At 44.6% G+C, this 22,730-nt stretch overlaps 1 protein-coding gene across 1 annotated transcript in view; it reads right to left on the reverse strand.

Moving 5' to 3' along the window:
• LOC106493356 (SPNS lysolipid transporter 2, sphingosine-1-phosphate) overlaps positions 1-22,730 on the reverse strand; it is a 145,682-nt gene that overhangs the window by 13,098 nt on the left and 109,854 nt on the right. The window contains exons 10-12 of the mRNA XM_067309655.1: positions 21,076-21,174; positions 8,526-8,689; positions 7,861-7,943 (exon numbers count right to left, since the gene is read on the reverse strand). Of these exons, the coding sequence (XP_067165756.1) occupies positions 7,877-7,943; positions 8,526-8,689; positions 21,076-21,174 (330 nt within the window). The 3' untranslated portion in view covers positions 7,861-7,876. The remainder of the gene's footprint in view (positions 1-7,860; positions 7,944-8,525; positions 8,690-21,075; positions 21,175-22,730) is intronic.

Genomic DNA, 22,730 nt, shown 5'->3' on the forward strand with positions numbered 1-22,730 from the left:
GTTAAAATATATATACTCTCTCTATATATATATGTATATATATGCACACACAGAAAACCACTCCAAACAAGGCTCAAATAGGACTTAGTTGTGTGCAACCCTCCAGGCAGCCACCGGCACAGAGATCCCCTTCCTTTTGGGGACAGAAACGGTGAATCGTTCTCTACTGAGCAGCAGCCCTGCCGGGCGGACAACCCTATGGAGCTCCATGCTGGTGCTGACAGGTGCTCCAACAGCTGCATAGAATTGGTTTAAAGTCTCTTTTCTTCCTGCACGTCAGTGGATTTAGTGAACGGAATATGATGATCATGTACAGCAAATGCATTTTTTTCTCTTTTTTCAGTATAGTCCCTCAAAGCTGCACAGACTCCGTGAGGGTTTTCCGTCTGTGGATTTAATCCAGGTGCTGAGCGTATTTGCCTCTAGAGGAAGAAACATAGGTCACTTTCTATTTTTCCTCTTTTGCAGATCTTGACAGAGGAGAAAACTGGCATAAAGGAAACGATCAATAGCCCAGGCAGCTGCAGCACAACGCTTCTGAAGATGAGAGTTAACAGCACTCGTTAGGTATCAAGGAGCTGGGGGAAATGAACCCCAGAGCTAAGCCAGCTTTACTGCTCTGCAGCGGTAGGCTGGGGCTACGCAAGGCTGCCGACGCTGCATGTCTCCAAGTGCTGCAAAACTTTGCACCTGAGTCCGTCCCTGTATACATAATTCTACCGGATAACGACGGTTAAGGTGCTGGGAGTTTTAGTGCTGAGGAAGATGTGGGTAACATCATACTCTCACGTCCGTTGAATGGAGGAAAGAGGAAGTAGAGGGTCTTGCTTTTTCCTTGGCATGGTTTAATGGGGAAGGAGATAAAACATGACATGTAAAAACAGATTTGATCTAAGTAAATCTTCGAAACAAAAAATCCTGTAGAACTTCCTGATGCCACTTGATTAGAAACATATTTACGAACCTCCAAAATAACTGCCCCATGACACAGCTCTCTTTTCACCAGCCTCTAAGCTACCAGGTACAGGGAACTGTCCTGCCATTTGGCTGCACTGTAACCGTCTGGGCAGGCCCTGTCTGGCACGTAGTGATCGTCTGGCAGCGTCTTTAGGAATGGCCAAGCCAGAGCACTTACGACTCCTTGTAGAAGTAATGGAAGCAATAAGCGAACCATTCTGGCCCCGTTTCACTAAAAGATGCCACACAGGCCAAGGCCCCAACCACAATTAAATTATGCTAACACCCCCACGATCACAGCTTGCGAAAATCTGCCTTGCCGAACACGTCTCGTCCAGATTCAGAGTGCACAAGTCCACTGACTTCTGCTATACTACGTGTGAATTTGTCTATTATTAAAACTGTTGCCTTGAATATGAGCATGTGATTCTCCACATGAACAGGTCATCTACTGCTGGTAAAAGTGAATGCTTTCATAATATGTTCTGTGACAGTGACAGGCTTCAGGAAACGGACTGGCAATGCTGAATTTTTCATGATTTGTTCTATTTCCTTGTGTCAGGAAGGGTTTCGGGCTTGGAAAGCTGCCTTCTGTTCAGTTGCTCCAGCCACCTGCATGGGATCTGATCGGATTTCATATCTGTGCCTGTGTGCCCTTAGCAAAGCTCTCTTAGCACGAGTTTAAAATATCTTCTTCTGCGGAAAGTCTTTGCATGCCAAGAACTGTCCTTTGCAATGACAATGCATCATATTGAATCTGTTGTGAGCATATGGTTTCAGTGCCCTTTACACCTTATGGGTAAGTGGTTTTAATCTTCTTTTACAGATGATGGGCATTTTAGGGATAGCATCCATCTTCCTGAAGGTCACAGCAGAGCTCGTAGCCAAGATGGCACTAGGCCTCCAAGGAGCTCCTGATCTGGTGATCTTCTAGGACAACTAAACTTTGCCTTTCTATAGCTTCAGGCACATAGAGAAATTCTCTTCTTGCTGTAGAACAGCACTTAAGTAGCTAGGAATGGTCTAGGGATATTGTTTTCCTTTCCCGATGGCACAGGGGATTCACCTCCACAGGGCAGTATTGATGGGCTTGGAGAACCACGAAGCTCTGCCTGCAGCCTCTGCCACAGCTTGCAGTTAGCAAGAGCTATGCCAACACCAGCTGGCTCAGTCCTTCTGCCTGTACTTAAGCAAACCTCCTGCTGCCAACAATTAACTTGAACAGCATATTTCAAACGCCGTGAGCGTTTTGCCTGAGTAAGGACTGCAGTTCAGCTCAACGTGTCTTGTGAACAGCCGTACTGACCTTTGACACCTTCCTACATAACCTGCAGGAAATCCGCAGGTCAACTACAGCGACAGAACAGCGCAGTGATTTTATGATATGAGACTGTATTTTCCATCTGCACAAAACCAACAGCTCCCATTGAGGAAAGCAAATTAGCATTTAAAAATTCTGCCAATCCCAAGCCATTACATTCTTATATCTGTCAGATGCATCTATGGAGTAACAAACATGCTAATAAACAGGGGAGAAAAAGCAGTTTACAAGCAGGCTTTTCCACCAATAATAAAACTACCTACACTTTCATCACCTCTTCTCTTTATGTTCCCAACCCTTCAGTTTCACATGAACCATTTGATACTCTAACCTTATTCCATCTGCAGTCTATACATCTTTATCACGCCGTCCTCTAATTTCCCGAACACGTTCCTTGACTCTCTTCCTCCATCATCACAGATCCTCTACGTCCCAATCTGGACTCTTTGCTCTAAGTTTCGCATGCCTTCAAAGGCCAAGGGCATCTTATCTAGGTTAGAAAGCATTGTGAGTCTATATCACTATAGGAAGTTTTTTATTATTCTTCTTCTTTGGCAAGGTAAAAAAAACAAGCCATGCAATTGTGTTATTCCCCATAAATAGCTGAATATCAGAAGTAGCAATACCAGCAATATCAGTAACTGTTCCTCAAATATCCCTTTTGGGGAGCTGTGTGATTAAATCCAGTAGCTGGCTCTGAAATCCTCAAATTGGAACTCTGTTTCAATGCAGCACTGAAAGATTACTCTAAAATAAGTGTCCAACTTCTTTAAAAAAAAAAAACAACCCTCACAAGTCCCTCTTAAAATACTTCATGGAAGAAATATTCTTTTCAGCAATACAAACTCCCAGAATGGAACACGTTGTATCAGTCTAACATATCAGCTTAATATCTGTACCACCATTAATGGGGGGAGCCTGTCCTGTGCCGGCAACAACACGGGGTCATCTGCTGGGTCTTTTCTGTCTCTAACTGCTGCCACAGAAAAATCAGAGAAAGGAGGGCTGACAACTCGGCAAGTCCTTCCCCTGCCCCACATAATAGAATCTGCAAAGCAGAAATAAGGTCAGACACTTTCAAATTGCTGCAATACGAGAACTGGGAGATCATTTTATATCTAGTTCTAGAAAAGGCTAAAAATAAGCCCAATGTGAAGCAGAAGACAGTCTGAAAATGGATTATTCTCATTTTTCCTGTAATGTAATTTGCAAAAGTGCCATGTTTAAGAGAGCAGGAGGGGTGTATGGACTAGCAATTGCTCTTTCTGTGTCTTGCACTATCTAATCTGCAATATAAGAATATTCTCTTTCTAGTGCTTGTGCCACCCACTTTTAAAATGAAATGTTAATCACCACTGCTACTCAGTTAGAGTCTCCACACCTGATAAAGACATTAAGAGTAAAAATCTTTTTCTTATTAAATGTTTAATTTTAATTTTTAGGAGGGAGGGAAAACCTATTAGAGCTGTTCAAGTAGCTTGATTCTTCACTAGTCATGTACCCAAACAGGCGAACCATTTATGCTCGCAGGTCTCTGAAGGGCTGAGTGCTAGCTAGTTAAATACCTATATTTTTTTGTTCTGACCAGCTGCATCAGTGCAGTTATTTATTCCTGTTCATGTCTGCACCAGGGAAATATGCTGCAGTTGCATCCTGCTGCCTGATCTGCATTGCTGTATCTTTGGCGAAAATATCCAGCATTTACCATGCAGAATGCAGAGAGAGACTGAACAGTTCTGAACCCTGGAAATCCATCCAGGGCATCTTTTTGTACCTCTGGAAGGGTATGGGGAAGAACAGAAAATCTCATGCTTTCAGGTGTAAAAGATCAGCAATTAAATAAAAAAAAACTAACTAAAAAAAAAAACTTTTTGAAGAAGAAGGGTAGATTTTCCTACACCTGCACAGGGTGGTGTTTCCCAGGAAACACCTTGGTGGGTTTTCCCTCAACAACAAGTGGAAGTGGCTGTTGTTGGAGACAGGACACCGGGCTGCAGAACCGCCCTGCGTCTGCTGCAGAGCGTCGGTGATCCTTGGGTCTGTGTCGGTGCAGAGACAAGTATCATTGCTCAGCAAAGCTCCAGCTGCTTAACTAACTCATGCCAGAACAGAACCATATTGCCCACTAATTAAAGACAGTGATTTATATGCCTTTGGAACCCAAAAAGTTGTCACAGCTTGGGAAAAGGACATATTTTTATTCCTTTTCATAATAAAAAGGATACCTTCCTCCTAATTACTGGTGAAGCCATTGCTTCTAGCAAGTACTCATGTAGGCTGTTCTTCTGCATCCCTAGGGCAGAGCTCTGTTTTTTCAAGTTATGTGAATTATGCGTGAGGAAGAGGACACAGACGGGCCACAGACGCAATTCTCAGCAGTGCTGAGCTTTTACTTCCAACCAGTGAAGTACCTGAAGTGCTGCTGACCCCTGAACGTTGCCTCCTGGCCGATAGCTGCCAAGGCTGCTCAGGTATCGGTGCTGGAGCTAGAGAGCAAGAGGGTCGTCGCTACATTTCTGATCTTTTTCTGCATGGCTCCACCGTGGCCAGATACTGTGCTAGATATCGTCTTCCAGAGGATCTCCAACTATAAGTCAGGTCTTACAAATTTTCATGAAGCAGAGAAGAGAAATGCAGTATGGAGTGCAGGCATGTTTGGAAAGGAAAAATCACTGCTTTAACCCTCCACCACAGTAGTACAGAACAGGAAAAGATCTACGACATAGTCCAGTGAAATCACAACAGGAATTGTAGTTGAGCGATAACAAGGCCAACAAAATTGATACCCTAGTCCTTTCAAAAAGAGCTATGAGATATCTATTATTACTAGTGCAAAAGATCTCTTACGGAAACCATTTTCTAACCGCTCTCTCTCTCACATCACTTTGGAAGGGTGGGATTAAATTTGTACTTTAAAAATTGCACCAGAAATTATTAGATTATATGACAAAGTGATTTACTGGGTCTTGCTCTGCTAGTCCTACATTTACTAAAAGCCTCTTTAAGCTGACAGATTTCTGAGGCGGTATGAAAGTAATTATACAAGAACCAGGACTTTTTAGAGAAGAGTTGCTTTATGAAGAAATTCTTCTGATTAGCCTTTTTGTGAGAGGGGGCATCTTACTGAGTGGAATTACTGTACTAAAAAAGTAATCCACAAAATAGGCCCAGAATTGTGGCAATGACAAAAGCAGCATCACAACACCACGAGGCACTGAAAGGCTGTAAATTCTGTTTTTGAAAGGAAGCGTGGTGGAAACTGGAGGAAGCTTTACAGGAAAGAGAGGTTGCTATCCTGATACTCTGCACTGCCTGGAAGAAGAAATTATCTCTAAGCAAACGCCCAAACAGAAACCGTTACACAAAGGAACAAACAAACAAAAAAATCCTAACGATAAAACCCCGAGCTGCTTTTCGCAGAAGCCTGGAAATTAAAACCGGGAAAGCTCCATTTCCATAGGCAGAGCAGGGCTGCAGAGAGCAGCGTTACACCTCTTTGCCCCCATATTAGTTCATTAGAGAGGTCTGCGACATCTGGCCTGTGCGCCCTGACCCTGCTCGTGATGAATGGCTTTAATCTCCGGCGTGCGACACCAGCGTCTGCGATTCCCGCAGGTTAATTGATTTCTTTTGGCAAAGTGCATTTCCAAGTCCTGTTGTCTGAGCAGCACGACCGACTGCAGAGGGAAAAGGCGGCGTCTTGCAGAAGAAATTCTCCCGTAGGCAGGCAGGAAGAGGTAGGATACGAGGGGGGATTGGCCGGCGGAAAGCTAGCCTTGCCAAAGCACAGGTGGGCTGTCACGTAGGCAGGAGCTGGACATCAGATTTGGCGTCCAGCATGGAGTTTTAAAATGCTAATAGGAAAGTGCTCTGTTGTCTTTTCTCTAGCAGGCAAACGTGCAGCTAATAACAAATCCTCCCCTGTAAATTCTTCCAAGGAGACCACTGAACCTGTCAGCAACAGCAGACAGGACTGAAGCGACAGCACAGACCCCACTGCACATGGCAGGGAGAAGCCTCACTCCATAGCCACCAGCCTCTTTAGAGATATCGGAATACTGTTCATGTCAAACCTGAACTGATCTGCGCTCTCCAGGAACCTGAATGTAGAAGGCCAGAGTGTTTCTAACAGGGGAGTGGGCATATCCAGAAGCAGGGCAGCAAGTGATTTGGGAGAAATTACTTTGTTAGCCATTATTTATGACAACTGTTCTCCCTCTGTATCTGAGCTAGTTTGCAAGAGTACACAAAGGATCAGTAACTGAATAATATAAAGTTCATAAGCAAACGCGAATCAGACAGACCAGGAAAGGGAAGGATGCTGAAAGAGAGCAATAACAATAGGTCTGAAGCCTGGATGTGTTTCTTTGCTAAGTGGCCTGGCAATGGTGGGGAGTTGGTATGCTTTGGGCGTGAACAACCAAACACAACCAAATCTGCTCAGGCTAGACAGCAATGGATCGGAGTAAACACATTTATGCAGGAGAAAGCAGAGCTGTGGGATGTGATCTCTCCTCCCACAGTAAACGCTTTGCGCATAGCCAGGCACTCCTGAAAACCCAAATCCTCCTCCGCCGCCTGAGATGCCCCCGTGCTGTGCTAGCAACGCAGGCAAAGGGACACGTCTGAGCACGGTAACTGTGAGCAGGTAGAAAGAGGAGTCTCCCATCCGAATACAGTGAAGACAGACACAGCGAACTTGGTCTAGAAACAGGCGGGCCCCCGAGCAAAGCCAGCCTCATGGCCAGGCATGAGGGTGATTTCATCTGCTGTGTTATACTGCTACCCTATCACAGATCGAGCTTTTGGCTCCTTGCAACAATAAAAGCCTTGCCGACCACCTTCTGTAAACTTCTGTTTATCTTGCCCCGTCCCCAAGTGATTGCTGCTTAGACGTGTGCATGCAGCCTACACGCACCATTATAGAAACATGGCTGGAAGGCAGCCGGAGATCAGTTCCCATCCTCCCGCTTCATGACCAAGCCGGGGACCCTCAGGAACCAGGGCAGATTCCCCAGACAATCTGCTCTAGCATTTACCTCCTCCTCCTCTTAGGAAATTCTTCCTAACATCTGATCTCCAGTTCACTTACTGCAACTTAAAGCTCTTACATGGGGATGACAACAAACCAGGCGCAGGTCAGTGAGAGGCAGGAGCACAGTGAGGACAGAACCACGTCCTCAAAGCCACACTGAAGTTAAACTATGCAGGACTTAACCACCTTACAAGATATGTGATGAGGTCCTATCTTCTCTACAGTGTTTAAACACCTCATTCTAGGTGGAACGCGGATACCTATGGGCACTGGGAAGCAGATTTATAAAGGGGAAGCTCAGTCACGCAAAGTTCACATCGACATCGATGTCTGACGCAGTGCTGATGTTACAATGGCATGCCTGTGCGGTTGGTCTTGAACCGATGCAAATTCCTCTCACAACCACACCACAAAAGTATCTCCTTCCAGTGGGAGCAAGGCAAAGGCAACTTGCAGCCAACACCGGTCTAGGCACCTGCCCACGTATTCAGCATGACATTATACATAGACACTCTTATTGTTCAACAATTATGAGAAAAAGACTAACCCCAGAAGTGTGTGTGTCATGTGGAAGCGTCTTCTGAATTACTGTAGTTGCCAACCGTGAGGTGGTCCGAATCGGTTTCTTTACTGAAAAACAGTAGCTTTTTTTTTACAAGCTGCAATGCGGGACTGGGAAAGACTATCTTTAATACAGCCACCCTTGAGCGTATATGTCCCCACATACACAGCTTGCTTCTTTCTTGCCTGATGCTTCTGTATACTGGATGTAGTGAGCAGGGCACAGGTGGCTGAGATGGGACCAGGGATTCAAAGCTGACCACCAAGCTCTGTAAGGTATCTCTTGCTCTTCACCTAGCAGTCCACAGGTTCCCCCACACAGCAACCTCTAACCGCAGGTGGCCTGACCTGTGGCATGCCCACGCGAGGGTAGAAGGGGCCTGTGATCTCAAATAACATGCTCCCATCAGGGACATACAGCCAACAACTGAGATCCACCGCAGCAGAAGCCTGTAAAGGATGCCCAGCCAGCATGACCCAAGCCCCAGCACTTCGTGCAGCACCATGCACTCCGCTGAGCTGAGGTTCTTAACACACAGCCTGACATCCTTTACCTGAAGGACCAAAGCCCGGGAAAAGAGTACAAGCATAACGTTCAGGAGAGAGAACAGGCTTCTGTACCTCCCCATGTGCAATTGCCAGGTTACTCACTGTTGTTCAGCTTTGGCTCGGTCACTTAGGAAGAAGAGGGCTGTGGCCAGGAAAAACATCCCTCCTAGGACAACGACAAACGGGCAGAGCATGAGTGCATACCCCAAGCTGAGGAACTCCCAGAGCGGGGACTCCTTTGTGCTTTGTCGTATCAGGTCTGAGATCTAGAAGAGAAGGGCAAAAAAATTAGTCACTTAGATGAAAAAGAGGCATAATAAAGGTGAGAGAACACGTTTCCCTGAACGGCCGCCCACAGAACACGTGCACAGAGTTTAAAATGGACCAGTTTGTTCAGTAAAGGCTGAATGTCCTTTGCATGCTTTAGCCTTGCGCATGCCTTTATCCTTCACTCCGGAGCCTGGGCAGCTTCCGCTGTGAGCAGCTCAGCAGGGTCTCTCCTCTCCCTAGCACTCTTCTGGCCTGATCTATTATTCTTCCCACAGCCCTCTCCATCTCCTCCCTAGCTGCTTCAGTGACTGAATCAGCAGGTTTCTAGTCCCACTGTACAGATCAGGCCTCCTAGTGTGCTGGCAACACCGCACTGCCAGAGCTCGCTGGGCGAGGGAGCGATCAATCTTCGGCAATTTCTGTTAAGTCCTGCTTACTCCTACACATCATCTACCTTTCAGAAAAAGATGTTAAATTCCATTCCTGTGTATTGGGTGGGAAGGGGGAAATTTCTTTCACAGAGCATAAAATCCTGAGATGCCACCTGATTTGCAGAAACGGAGCTCTAACATGGTTTTATCCTTGTGCGTGAGGCCCAGGCCTCCTTCCCCTCTCTAACCTCATGAGCTTGCTGCACTTGGAGGTGTAATTGTGTGCAAGATGTGAAGGTGCCCCTGGTCCCAGACCAGGCCTGCTGCATAGTGGCTGCATGCAGACCGAAGAGCCACACACCACTAAGTTTACGGGCTAAGGCGACCTGCATCTTCCAACAACAAAATAATGTAATTATATGAAAGTGAACACAAGCTTGCATCGACACAAAAGAGAAGTGATGTGCGATTGCAGTATTTAGTCCATTATGAAAAGCTTTTGCTAAGACACAGTAATATTTAATGACTTTCCATAGACAAAACAATCACATTTTAATATTCACTGGCCAGCAAACAACGTTACTCTCTACAAATCCAACAGAACGGTAGCAATAGCGGGGATGAGTCTCAAGACATGGGGTGTTTAATTATCCAGCTCTGGTTTTGGCTGTGACCTTTTGTTGAGACAGAAACACTAGTTTATACCAAAAGACAACAGGGAGTATAAAATCCTACAGCTGTTCACATGCAGAAATCAGTTCTAGAAATATTTAAAGGTTGTACAGCAACCCCTAAACAGCTACGTTATTGCTAATGAAACAGGTGGCCTTAGACACAAACTACAAGCAGAAAACATCATTTGAGGCTTAAATCTAAAGACGGTAGTTAAGTGAAGTGAGGAAATCTCAACACCCAGGAGAAATCACCGATTCACAGCCCTGCAGCCAACTGTGGTGACCTGGAAGGCAAACGTGTGTGAGGAGATGCCTCAGCAGAGGCCTAAGCACAACAGAAGGTCATGGGAAGATGATGCTCGCGGGGACTCAGGTGAACAGGTCAGAGCGCGCTTTAAGGGCTCTGTAGTGGGGACACTCTTTGGAGCGATGGTGGCCTCAGGGTCTTAATATGCTTCTTCTCGTTCAGCCTGGCACCTGGCACAGTGAAGGAAAGGAGGAGCAGGCAGCCTGAGGGTGGTGGTGGAACCGATCTGTGCACAGAAGGGGAGAGGACCGTCTTTCATGAAGGAGAAATCTGCAGTAGAGAGGAGTGGACAAACACTGGTACCCTGGTTGTCCCAGAAGTGGGACACTGTATTTACATTAAGGATTTAAGGTTTTTAGACAGACTCTTCTGTTCCGTTCCCTACCCTAGAAAGGAGGAGGAGGAAATTTCAGCGCTTGGGATAGAGCTAAGGAAGTGTTCCTGTCCTCTCAAAGAGCATTTTTCATAGTCTATAACAAGATAGAGAAACAGGAGCATTATCAACAAGTTTCATGCGAGAACTGATTGTTAAAAAAGTCTTTTGACTGAAAGGCAAAATCCAGTGGCTATTAGTCTGAGAGACTTCTTAAAAAAATGGCAACAAGGTTTGAATGTGAAGAGAATGCACCCTCAGGAAATCAGCAGAACTGCACTCAGGAGATGGGGACCTCAGCTGATAATTTATTCTCTCTTGTGTCCAGACACCTTAGTTCCCAACATCTCCCTTACTCTTTATTATGAACCAAAATTGGGCATTGAATCAGCCCGTCTGTGTGAAATAACCAGAATTGAGGCTTTGCATTTCAAAGCATCTTTCACCTAGAAATTTTAAAACACTTTTCAGTATTGGGAATGGATACAATTATCCTCCAAAAGGACCAGACAATAAATCACTCAGCAAATTCACATGATAAATCAGCAATAGAGGATGAAAAGCTAGGCATGCGCTCCTGATTGCTTTATCTTACAGATGACATGACATCCCAGACTAAAAAGAGCTTTGAAAATATAAAATCTCCAGCAAATAAAACCTCCAGTGCAGCTTTCCCCACACCTTTCCTTCTAAGGCATTGTATCAATCTTCTGTATCAACAAATCTTGTTTGTATTTTGTTATTTTTAACTCAACGTATTCTCCAAGTGCACAATTTGGGAATAGCAGTGTTTTTTCCCATCCCAGGTACCATCCTTCCCACCAAACCAGCTAAACTTCTAATCTAGGTTTCATACAACTCCCTCACCCAACTCTGCATCTCTTAATTCTTCTCCATCTTTACCGGGTCTCATGTATATGCTTTTGCTGTTAACTTATGCAGTCACCGTTCCCTGTTGTCTTTTCCACTCTGTTACAAGCCACCTGCTAAGACTGGAACTTTGGCACCTCCTCTCAAGAGGACACAGCACATAATTAAACACATATGTTCCAAGAATGACATACTGTTCGCCAAACGGTCGGCTCTGCATTGCCAAATTTTTGCCTTTCCAGACTCCTCTCAATGATTGCATTCTGAGTTGTCTCCCCATGATTTGGCAATACACGGTCTAGTGTCATATTTGATACCTTCTCTCTGTCATGACTAATAAAAAGTGGGGTTTACATGCACAGTCAGGGCCAGCTCTTCAGTGCTGACTCACGTTTTGGATTCCTTCTTTCCTTCTGCTAATCGGTAAGTGGCAAACGACTTCAAAACTTTTACCCCAAACTTGAAACTGGAAAATCAATAAGGCGGCCCTGCTGTTGTTTCGCAGTGTAATCAAAAGTCTTTGATAGCATCTTCACTTTTTAAAAGCTCACATCTTTTGCTTCACTGCGTAACACAGATCTCAGACCAAGAAGAATGACTTCGCTAAATAAACTTTAACTCATGGCATTTTTGTAACAGAATACAAATGGCTTGCAGGCAGCAGATGGCAGCCAACTGGATGGAGTCCAGCTAGAGAAAAAGTCCACTTTCCGGAGTACGAACAGTACAGCTCCAGTGGGCCTGATCCAAAAAACCAAACTCTCAGCGACTGCGTCTCAGTCTAATTTCAGAAGACGATGCAGGAAAGAAAGGAAACTTCATCGCCTTTGCTTTGGAAGCCTGTGCTGTGTTTTTTGGAACACAGGACGAGCTATTGATATAATAAAAGCTCAGATGTGCTCAAGTAGGAGAAAGATGGCTTGTTCCCATGTTACCCTCCCTCCTGAACGGCACGAGCAGTTAACTTAACCAGATTTCCTACTTAGACAATGTAATGGTAGCAATGGTTAAATCCTCTTTGAAGTCATCCCCTTTCAACCACCTTGGCTCATGGCTGAGTCTTACATCTCATCTCAATTCCTCTGCAAGTGCTTGATTTTACTAAATTTCTGACTTTGCCTCTCGGGCACAAATCTTGCTACATAAATGGATATTTCCAATGCAGCATCTAGGCACAAATATCTGATTTTGTTACCAATTTGATGCAGGCCAGGTTCTCCCTGGCTCTTCAATACGATTCCTTTACAGACTGCTCCTTGTAACCTTGCAGTGACACCAAATTGTTTATGCATGCAACAGGTTTCTTTGGATTTTTTCAAAATCAAATATGAATGCAAACATAGATCAGAAACCAAAAATAAGGGATTTTATAAAGGAAGAGTAAGCAATTCCACAGCCCTGTGGGGGAGCACAAACATTTATGCTGTGTTAAATGGCTTGAGAAACACATTATAAAAAGAGGAAATAAAACTCATTATTTTATATTAGTTCTGAAAGCTGCAGAAGGAGAAGAGCAATTATTTCTAAAAGTTATTTCACTTTTAACATTGTCATGTTTGGACAATGAGGAAGAAAGCCAAAACTCTGCTGATCTTAATTGCATCCTGAGATCACAACCAGATTTACCAGTTGGCTGGTGACAATATCAGTATCTTGCATTTGTGCCCGGAACCTGAGTTTGCCCCAGCATTGCCCATTGCAAAGACTCCTGCACTGCTTCCCCTGCCGCAGGCTCCTCTGCTTACACCCTCGTTCCTGCCCAGGATTAGCAGACTGCATTAAATAACTGGTGCAGAAAGCTGCAGTAAATTAAGAGACTCAATCAAGGTTTCCACTTGCAGTCCTAATGGATGGACTTTGTACGTCTGCTGGATTTCGAAGATTTGACTTTCTTCTGTCCTAGCACAAGACCCCCTGTGCCTTGGGCAACGTGGAAGCAAGGAACGTGGCTCACATGATAGCGCACCGGTACTTAAATGAGTAGGGCTGGAGGGTGCCCACTTACATGATGAAATAAGGTCTGGGGCACAGGACCGCAGCTTGGAGCACACCCTTCAGCAGTGTCCCTGTCCACAGCGAGGTGGCTTAGGAGACACATCTCTCCTTGCAGCACAGCCCCCTTCTTGGACTGAATGTCCCAGATGGAAAAATTCATGAGACCAGATGATCTTCTCCTGAAATGGAGTCACAGCGTGGGGCTGCAGGGCTGCACTGCCCATGCGTGAGCTCTGGGTCCTCTGGTTAGAGGATGCAAGCCAGTCCCTGAGGTTACCCTCGTCTGTACCTACTGCTGTTACTGCCGTAGGAGCATGAACTTTACGCTGAAATTGTTTTAGCAGAGCAGTCCCAACTGCAATTGCAGTTCTGCTGGGATGAGGATGATTTACACTGCTGGAGCTCATTCCTTATGCAGACAGGGCACTAGGCAACTGTGCATGTTTTCTCATGAGGAGCAGCTTCTTTCTGCACTCCTATTTCCTAGGGGACGGATGCCAGTCACCCTCTCCCCTGTTGCTGTTCACTGGAGCAAGCTTGTGGCTTAGCAGCAAGAAGGACTTGCACCTTCCACCGTGCTGCAGAAATCAGACGCCTCAGTCCGCAAGGCGCAGAGCACCACCAAGGTTTTGTATCCGCATTGGGAGTTTGAAGGCTCCTTGACAGCTCAGAGAAGAAAGCCCTTTATCGGAGATTTTTAGTGCACTGAGGAGAGACAGAGTAGATGGGACATACCTTGAAATACTGGAGGTGAACAAAGATCAGCTCTGGAAATTGTTCATTTGTTTATTCTTAGCAGAAATGCTGAGTTTTCAGAGTGAGTTTTGGAACGCTTCAGAGACAGTAACAATGATTTTCTGACCATTCTTGTTACTTTAAAAATTCCTTCATTCAGTAAAAGGCAGCAGTCTGTAGCAGCAACGTACTATGGAGGTAAAATGGTCTTGCGGCCCAAATAGAATCAAGCTGTGCTAATCTTGTGTGTCATTAAGAAGTGTATTCCTGACCATGCTGAACCCAAGTTGACACCTTTGACAACCATTTCTAAGAGCTTTAGAGTGAATGGAGCTCATGTGAATTCCCACAAGATCCTCACAGCCAGACCACTAGTGGTATTTTTTCCATGTCCAGTATGGTGATACTGGATTTTCTTTAATGAGATTCTTTTATTTGCTTTAAGAATCCATTTTTTAGAAATACCCAGAACCTACATTTCTACCAAAGTCACAGGAAATGACGGGTGCACAGCAGCTCTGGAGGGAAAAAAAAAAAAAAGAACAAACTGTGAACCCTTGGCAAAGAGCATTTTATATATGGGAAGTCATTTGGCTTTTTAGGGCAGATTTAAATCTTGTCTGTTGCTGAATCAGCAGAAGTGGAAAGCTTGTTAGCTCATTGCAATGAGGAGATAAATCCCATATGGATTGATCTCCAGGTGCTTAATTCTCCCCTTTTTTGCAGCTGCCAGCCATATCAAAGATTTGGGTTTTCCATGCACTATGAAAAAGGCTTTTAATTACTCAGCTCAGCCAGGACCAGAGAATTCCTGAAGTTAAAATTATTGCTTAAGAAAACAGATAATAAGGGTGAGGGCTGGGGTCTCTTTTCCTACAGACTACTACCCTGACACACGTACATGAGATGTTAAACTGCAAGGGCAAGGTCCATTTAAACCACCACAATCTGGGCCATATGCAAGCGTGACCGTGGGGGAAAGCCTTTAGATGGGGAGTGATCCTGCTTGGGCTCCAGAGCATCAGGCAAGCAGCTGGCACTTGCTAACGAATCAAAACATGAATGTGTTTCACGTGTCATCCACTATCTCCATCAGGTGATGGAAGATGCTGCCTAAAGGCTGACATGGGTGAAACAGAGATGATGCATCACATATACGCTTGTACATATTATAAATATATAATATATATATGAACACAACTGTGTACTAGAATACTACAGTAAGTCACTTGTGATAGAAATAGTCCCAGTAATGCTTCCCCAGCCACTAATCCTCATCAAATAGGCCCAGCAATGCTTCCCCAGCCACTAATCCTCATCACCACGAGCTTAGTGCCATCATGGGGCCGTGATCACATGATGGGGAAAGAATTCAGGCTAAAGACAAACTTCCAGGCTGAGCTTTCAAATGCAGTAGCAGTGGCGGGGTGGGACAGCTCTTGAGAAGCAGCATCTGATAAATCATTATAAGAAACACTCACTGAAAACTTAATTTTGCTCTCATAGGAAGCAAATCCTGAAAAATGAACAAGCTCTCCTGGAGACACTCACTGGAAAGTGTCCTGGGCCAGAGGCAGAGGGGCTTTCATGAAATCCAACATGCTGCAGGAGCTACCAAGAGAGACTCCTCTGCACCCTCCCTGAAGTCCTACAACAGCAGTGGAATAATTTGCACAGTTTTGTTACAGAATATGCTTTGCTTCTTAGAACTGCAGCTCATCTCCCCCTCTGCTTTGGCAGAGGACACAGTGCTACACGCTCACTAACAAGCATGCAAAAGACCATATTTGGGGTAAGGCTGTACAGGTCAGACAGGGTCAAAAAGCCTAGACTGCAGCATCGCATCGCAATGATTCGCTTTCCTGCGCTACCCTGCTTTTAAGTCAGACAGCAGCGGATTTGAGACCCAACAGGTAACGAGATTTTAGCCTGGTGGCCTTTTTTAATCTAGCCAGCTAAACTGGAAAAAATGCTACTCCAGAGTAAGCATGTCCACAGATCTCCTGTAGAGTAGCCATAGCATTTTAAACTGTACTATACAAATTTTAAACCATAATACATGAATTCAGCTTCCTCAAACAGACAATTCTTTACATACAGAACTGCTTTCTATACATATTCAGTATTTACTTGGTAGGTAAATATCTTTGAAAGTAAATCATTGAAAGGCTGTCTCAAACCAGGACAAGAAGGCTGTGAAATCTATGGCTCCAATTATAACTTTCATTAAAGAAGTATCTCAGTTGCTGCATTTACTACAGTTTTCCTTGGGATGCCCCTAATCAAATGCTGATCTGCCTTGCTGATACTCTGCACCGGTGATAATTAACACTGTTCTGCTAACTACTTGCTAAAGGAAAGTCATTAGCATTCTTGCTATTTAAGTGGCTCATTAGATCTAGTTTATCAACCTACTCACACAAGAAAGTTGAGGAAGGGAGAAAAGTGGAGGGTGACAAGTGATAGGCTTATCGTTAAAACTCTTCCAGGAAATATTAGGAGTTGCACAAAACCCCTTCGAAACAGAACAGCTCAGATTTGCTTACAATTGTGAGGCCACTCACACACACGCAGACCTCTTTTTCAAAAGAAGACTGTTCAAAGAGCAGACGTCTGTTCCGACTCTTGTGGTCCCTGCTGCCAGGAAAAACAGCGTGCTGCAGCACTGGGAACAGCCTTCGGCCCCAGGTCTGCTGAGAGGAAGCTGTCAGAGAAGCTGTCAGAGAGACCCAGCAATTCGGCTCATGTTGCCATGTGCTTAACTAGAGAGGGACAGATGGAGAGAGCCTTTGCAGGACCGTCAGCACACAGACGGGTGATCTGGGTGCCTCCTCGCAGCGTGGAGTTGCAAGGTCTGGCCATACTCTCCTTGGCCTGGCATGGCCGGAGGTTGAGATCCTCAGGTAACGCTGAAGAAGCAGGAGCTGAGGGGGCCTGGATGGGTAGGTATCACCCCCATGACTACCAGGAGTAGCGTTTAGCCCATCAAAAGGTGCTGGTGTAGGAGGCACCAGTGATCACTGGCACTTAAAACACCATTCCTCACACCTTGATGCTGCCGGGTGACAAACAGATACAGGCAGGTTTCGGTCCCTAGACCCGCTGGACAGGGAGTCAAGAGAAAATTTAATAAAGCAGCAAGATAACAGCGGAGCCAACAGCACCAGGCACCAAGGACAGCACGTGTCTGCAGACTCCCTGGCACACGGAGAGAGAGCAAAGCCTGCAGTAGGTGCCGTTTCTCATCAGAGTCAGAAGCAGAGCAAGGATGGAGGAGGAGAGCACTTCACTGCTCACCTAGGAAGCAAATACCAGGCCCAGAGGAAGAAAAGAAAATAAGAAGAGTATGAAGGCATGGCCTCAAACCAAAAAATGACTGTCTGCACTGGGTTTGACTGAAGCAAAAGAGTACAGCAGTAAGTGGAGGAAAACTGCTGTTTGTGTGAAGAATTAATGCAATCCCTGAGCAGGGAAGACAGGTACACGTATGCGTGTGCACAGATGCACATACACGCACAGACCCACTGGCACTTCTTCTAATAATTTGATTCTACAGGACAGCAGAGATATAACTAAAATTAATAGTACAAAGAACTGGAGCTATGATCCAACATGTGAAGTATTAACTGTATATAAAATTCTGCTCTTGGCTATCTCCGCACAACTCTTCTGAGTTTGAAATGTGGCCTAGGAATTAGGGCACAGGAAGAGCAGTTAGAAGACCTTTATCTGACCCTTTATATTTGTGGAGGATTGGAGGTATTTCTTTTAACTGTTTTGTGCTTCAGCAACCATGTCTGCATAGTGGGACCTTCAAAAGATGGGAAAGTACTAAGGATATTTGGGTGTAATGCATTGAACAGGTGAAAGTTCTCACTGACTGCCTCAAGAACAAAGCATGGAGTTATACTCCAAGTCATTAAACATTATTTATTTAAACTCTGCAAGTTATCACAAATGTCTTGAAAAAGTTACAGCTATCTAGGAATAAAAGCTATCTCATCTAATGAAATACTGCAGCAATGCTTCTTGTTTATGAATGAACAGGCAGCACTGATTTATAGTAATTGATCTCAGTGTTTGGCAGGTAGCAAATTACAGCTGCCACCCTAAAAACTGCATTTGCCTAGCTTCTTTGCAAGACAATCTTAAGACTTTTTACCATAATAAAACACCATCAAAGTTATCAATATTTAAAAGAGACATGAAAAAACCCACACATAAAGCTTCTTTCCACTTAGCTTTCAAACAGCAACACATACTTGACACTTTGGGTGACTGTAAGGAACTGCATAAATGCAGAGCATGAACGTTACTGCATTGCAAGATTTGGAACTTGGGAGACTATAGAAAAATCGGAGTCTGACCTTCAACTCTTATGGCACACCATAAGACAGAAAAGCACTCCCACACACAGGACTGCAGCTGTTAAATACCTTCTGCGTTCCATATAAGGATTTTAAGATCAATACAACATTTATTGGTACCCAGCAAACATACAGAGACAAATGGCTGAGACAGCTTAGTTCTGCAAGGACATGGGTATCTGGATCTGTACTAAGAGCACCACTAGATATTATCTCACTGTGATCTCCCCAAAACAATATAAGATTCCAGCCGTATTTGAATCAAAACACTGCTCATTTAGTGAAGGAGTCTCAGATGGATGGTATTTTGTAAGCAGTCAGAAGAAATAAAGAAATGGCAGATCTTGGGGGTCACGGAAACACCTCGAGTGATCAAGAGGCTGAACTTCACTAGGTGCTGAGCATGCCAGTTACTGAGGTTCATTTGATCTATCCTGCCTTCTCCCTCCCTTTCTCCAGACCTACACTCTGCCCTTGGCCTGCCACATGGTAACTCTGGAGTAACAGCAATTTGAGTTGATGTCCTTAGGCTAAAGATTTCCAGAGGGACTAGGGGAATTAGATGCCCAAATTTCACTTAAAGCCAACAGCAGTTGCTTGCTTAACTCCCATAGACTGCCTTGAAAATCCTAGTATAATCCAGACCATTTGTCTAAACTGCCCGAGTGAGATTTCTATCCTGTGTTAAGGTCTCCATCCCGGAACTCAGCTGGACAATTCCAGTGACAGGAGTCTGCAGACTTTAACAGTACAATTTGCTGGCTCATCTCACATCTAGTGAGGAAGCCAGTCATTTGCCCTTTCACTTTAAATAGTATTTGCTTTTTGGTGTTATGTGAAAGCTCTAGTTGACCTTTCAACTGTCATCGCATGGGAGCGTGAGCCAGCCCAGAGGCAGCAGAACTGGATGCTGGTGCCGTAAATGCTTCACTCCTGGTCCCCTTCCACAGAGGCTTGGGCTTGGATAGTCTCCTCCCCAATGACAACTGCCCAACTACTACAGCATTAGAGAAGACTAATTCAAAATCATAATTAATATTTTTCCAGTCTAAAGAAAGCCCAGGGCAGCCAATTAAATTGGCCTTATACATATTTCAGGCAGGCATCCTTAAGTAACTCACAAGCCGCTTAGTCTCTGAACACCAGTACGGCAAGGCACATTATTTTCTACAACCAAAGTCCTTTTTAATCTGTGACACTAAAGAGCCCTAGGCAACTTTCAAGATTAATTGCAATCATTGAGGGTCCTGCCCCCCCCCCCCTTCCCGGACATCTCTCTTCGGTAACGAAAAGGAAGAACAGGCGAGGGAGTCACCCGAGACCACCCCGCCTGCCTCTCGCCGCCTGCCGCCCGCGCTCGCAGCGCGCCAGCCTGCTTGTCTCATCCCCCTCCTTGACATCCTCTCCCTTCCCCGGGCTGCCCCCCTGCGCAGAGCAGGCTCTCCCAGCGAGTCGCTCGCTCTCGCCGCTTTCCAATATTTTCTAAAATAAGATCATTTCTCCTGGGGTGCCCACGGCATTGAAGTAAATAAAGACTAAGCTGAGTTATACATATTGATTCTCTGGGGATATTTCTCAGTTCCTTGGTCCATTCAGTCTTATCTGCATCTCTCTCTTCACGTATATATGTATACACACACACACACACACATGTATATAATGTGTCATTTGCAACCTCCTTCAGTGGTGAAATAGGTGCCCAACATCTCTGAGATGAGCAGAAGAGAAATGTTTGTTTAAAAAAAAAAAAAAGTAAAAGTGGCACAGCAGAGAAACGCAGCAGCCATGCTGCACAGCAGTACTCAGCCGGAAGAGCACATCAGTCATGCTTGCCGGGTGCCGGGCTAAATTAAGATCCCAGTTAGCTCACTAGAAAACTGTTGCACCTTCAGTCACAAGAGCAGTGGTGCCACTTTGGGTTTTACATGGAGGTTACTGTATATTATAAATGCTGAAGCACATTCTCAGTGAATCAAACTCAACAGAAAGGTGCTGGGAAAGAAATTGTCTCAATATATCAGATTTCTTTTCCTCACTACATTTCTCAAGGTTTATATTTTCAGCAGGGAATGTTTTCTGATGGCAGCTTTTGGAGCAGGGTCTGTTGTTTTGCTCCATGCTAGGATTGTGCTTGACTAAGAGCAGTCTTTAATCAGACCAAAGCCAACAAGTACAGCAGCAATAGAAAGGAATATTACTAATAAAAACAAAACACATACATCTATCCTGCCATGGACCTTGTACCATCATTTATAACAACATAGAGCAGGTTTAAAATACCAGCAGATCAGAACAGCTGCATGTTGTTACTCTCAAGGAAATATTTGCCTTATGAGACCAGATACATAGTTAAACACACTGCTCTCTTCCAGTCTAATTCCTAATGGACCTACGTCCACACCACAAAAGCCACCACTCTTCTCTATAAACTTTACAAATGCTCTAGGCTAAAAAGATTTAGAAGCTCACTTCGCCTCCCAAAGTGGTCCTTCCAAGTTTGAACTGTAGCCCACAGATAACATAACCATGCAAGAAAGTTGCACTGCTGCGAACCATCTGATTCCCATTCTGCCAATAAATACAGACCTGCCCTTCCCAGCATGGCTTAACTTGGCATTTTAGACAAGCAGTTAGTAAATAAAAACAGACATGGGCAAACAACCCTGCCAAAACCCACTGTGAACACTTACAAATCCAATCAGATAAGGACTGCCAGCATCTCCCAGGAGGTGTGAGGTGAAACTCTGCAAGGCCACTGCGGTCGCACGGCGTGTTGGAATGACCACGTACTGCAAAGAAGAAGGGGAAAGAAAATAAATACATACAGAAACTCGGCTAAAGAACCTCTCCAGCTATCTTGTATTGCTCAATTTATTTCCAGGTTGGGACAACGTGAAGAAGCTCCCCCAGATTTCAGTGGCAGACACAGTGCCACGAGTGGCTTGGACAACTGGAGAGCTCTGTGACCATTCCCAGCTTTCCAGCATTGCAGATGGCAGGTGTTAGGAAAGGAAGCTCTGTCCAGTCCACACTCCTCCTCTCAATCACATCTAATAAAAAAGTCACTAACACCATGGGCTCCGAGGTGTTTCAATACACTGCCCACAAGGTTATTTTTCCATCAACCAACTATTTGGCTTGGCTGATGGGGCAGCAAAGTCTGAGGTTGCTCAGCACTGTCAGTCTTCAGAACGAGGACGTGGCTGAAAGCTGGGATGCTGTGTTTTTTTCCATTTTCAAGTTAGGATTTTGTCTTCTAAGCCGTAAAAGCAATTCAGATTAGTATGGAAGGCCACACATCCTCACCTCCATCTCTGACTGCTTTATTTCTCTCCCAAGGATTTGGGATTCCACTTGTGAAAGTTAACAGAGACGTATTAGGGAAACTACCCAGAGCCAAGATATTGTAATTCGGTCTCTAGTCCTTTTCTAGGACATGACACCCCAAACTAGCTCACACAATATCAATTTGACTCCACAGTATCAATGGAAAACATGTCTTATTTCTCCATTAAGGGATCAGACTTACAGAAAACAGGTCTTTAACCATGGAGGGGGATGAAAGATTAAAACAAACAAACAAACAAAAATCCCCACTAACAAAAGCCCACAGTCCTGTGGAAATATCTTAATTTTATACCACACATTTATGAGTAGAAAAAAAGTAATTGTCTCATGCATAAAACTTGTGAAACAAGCTGGCTAAGAACATCTGCACCAAGCCCATATCTCCCCGTTCAGAAAGTGAGCCAGTCTTGATTTAAAGGCTGCAAGTACTGAAGAATTCACTAAGTCCCTAAATCCAAGTGGGTTTTTTCCATTTCCAACCACTGAACCTTGTTCTGCCTTTTCTGTTTCTCTGAAGAGCTATCTACCCTGCTAGAAATGACTCTCTTGTTTAGCTCTTTGCAGACTGTGATCCCTTCCCCTGTTCCCCTCCCTCTCTGACGGGCTATCTTTAGTCTTGCTCTAGAAGGCATGCCTTCCCAGCCTTCAAATCATTCTTGCAATGCTTTCCTGAAGCCATTTATTAATTAAATGTGACATTTCAGGATTGGTATATCTCCAGCTAGAGCTACACAGAGATGAATTTACCTTAGGTGACTGAGTTATGGAGAACTAATTGCTTAACAGTGACATATCTCAGGTCCCAGAATCTGAAGCACCGTTTCAGTGCTGATCACTTCCTTTCAGGGAGGAAGATGAGTTACCCATTAAAAAAAGAACAGCATTGAGAAAATCCACAGTAAAAGAGAACTCATGCCTCTTTACAACGATCATCTCATTTCAAACAGGCACATTTTGGAATTATGGATAAAAATAAATTAAATGCTTTTTCTTCGGA

The sequence above is a fragment of the Apteryx mantelli genome, chromosome 22 (genome assembly GCF_036417845.1).
Source record: "Apteryx mantelli isolate bAptMan1 chromosome 22, bAptMan1.hap1, whole genome shotgun sequence".
Taxonomy (NCBI): Eukaryota; Metazoa; Chordata; class Aves; order Apterygiformes; family Apterygidae; genus Apteryx; species Apteryx mantelli.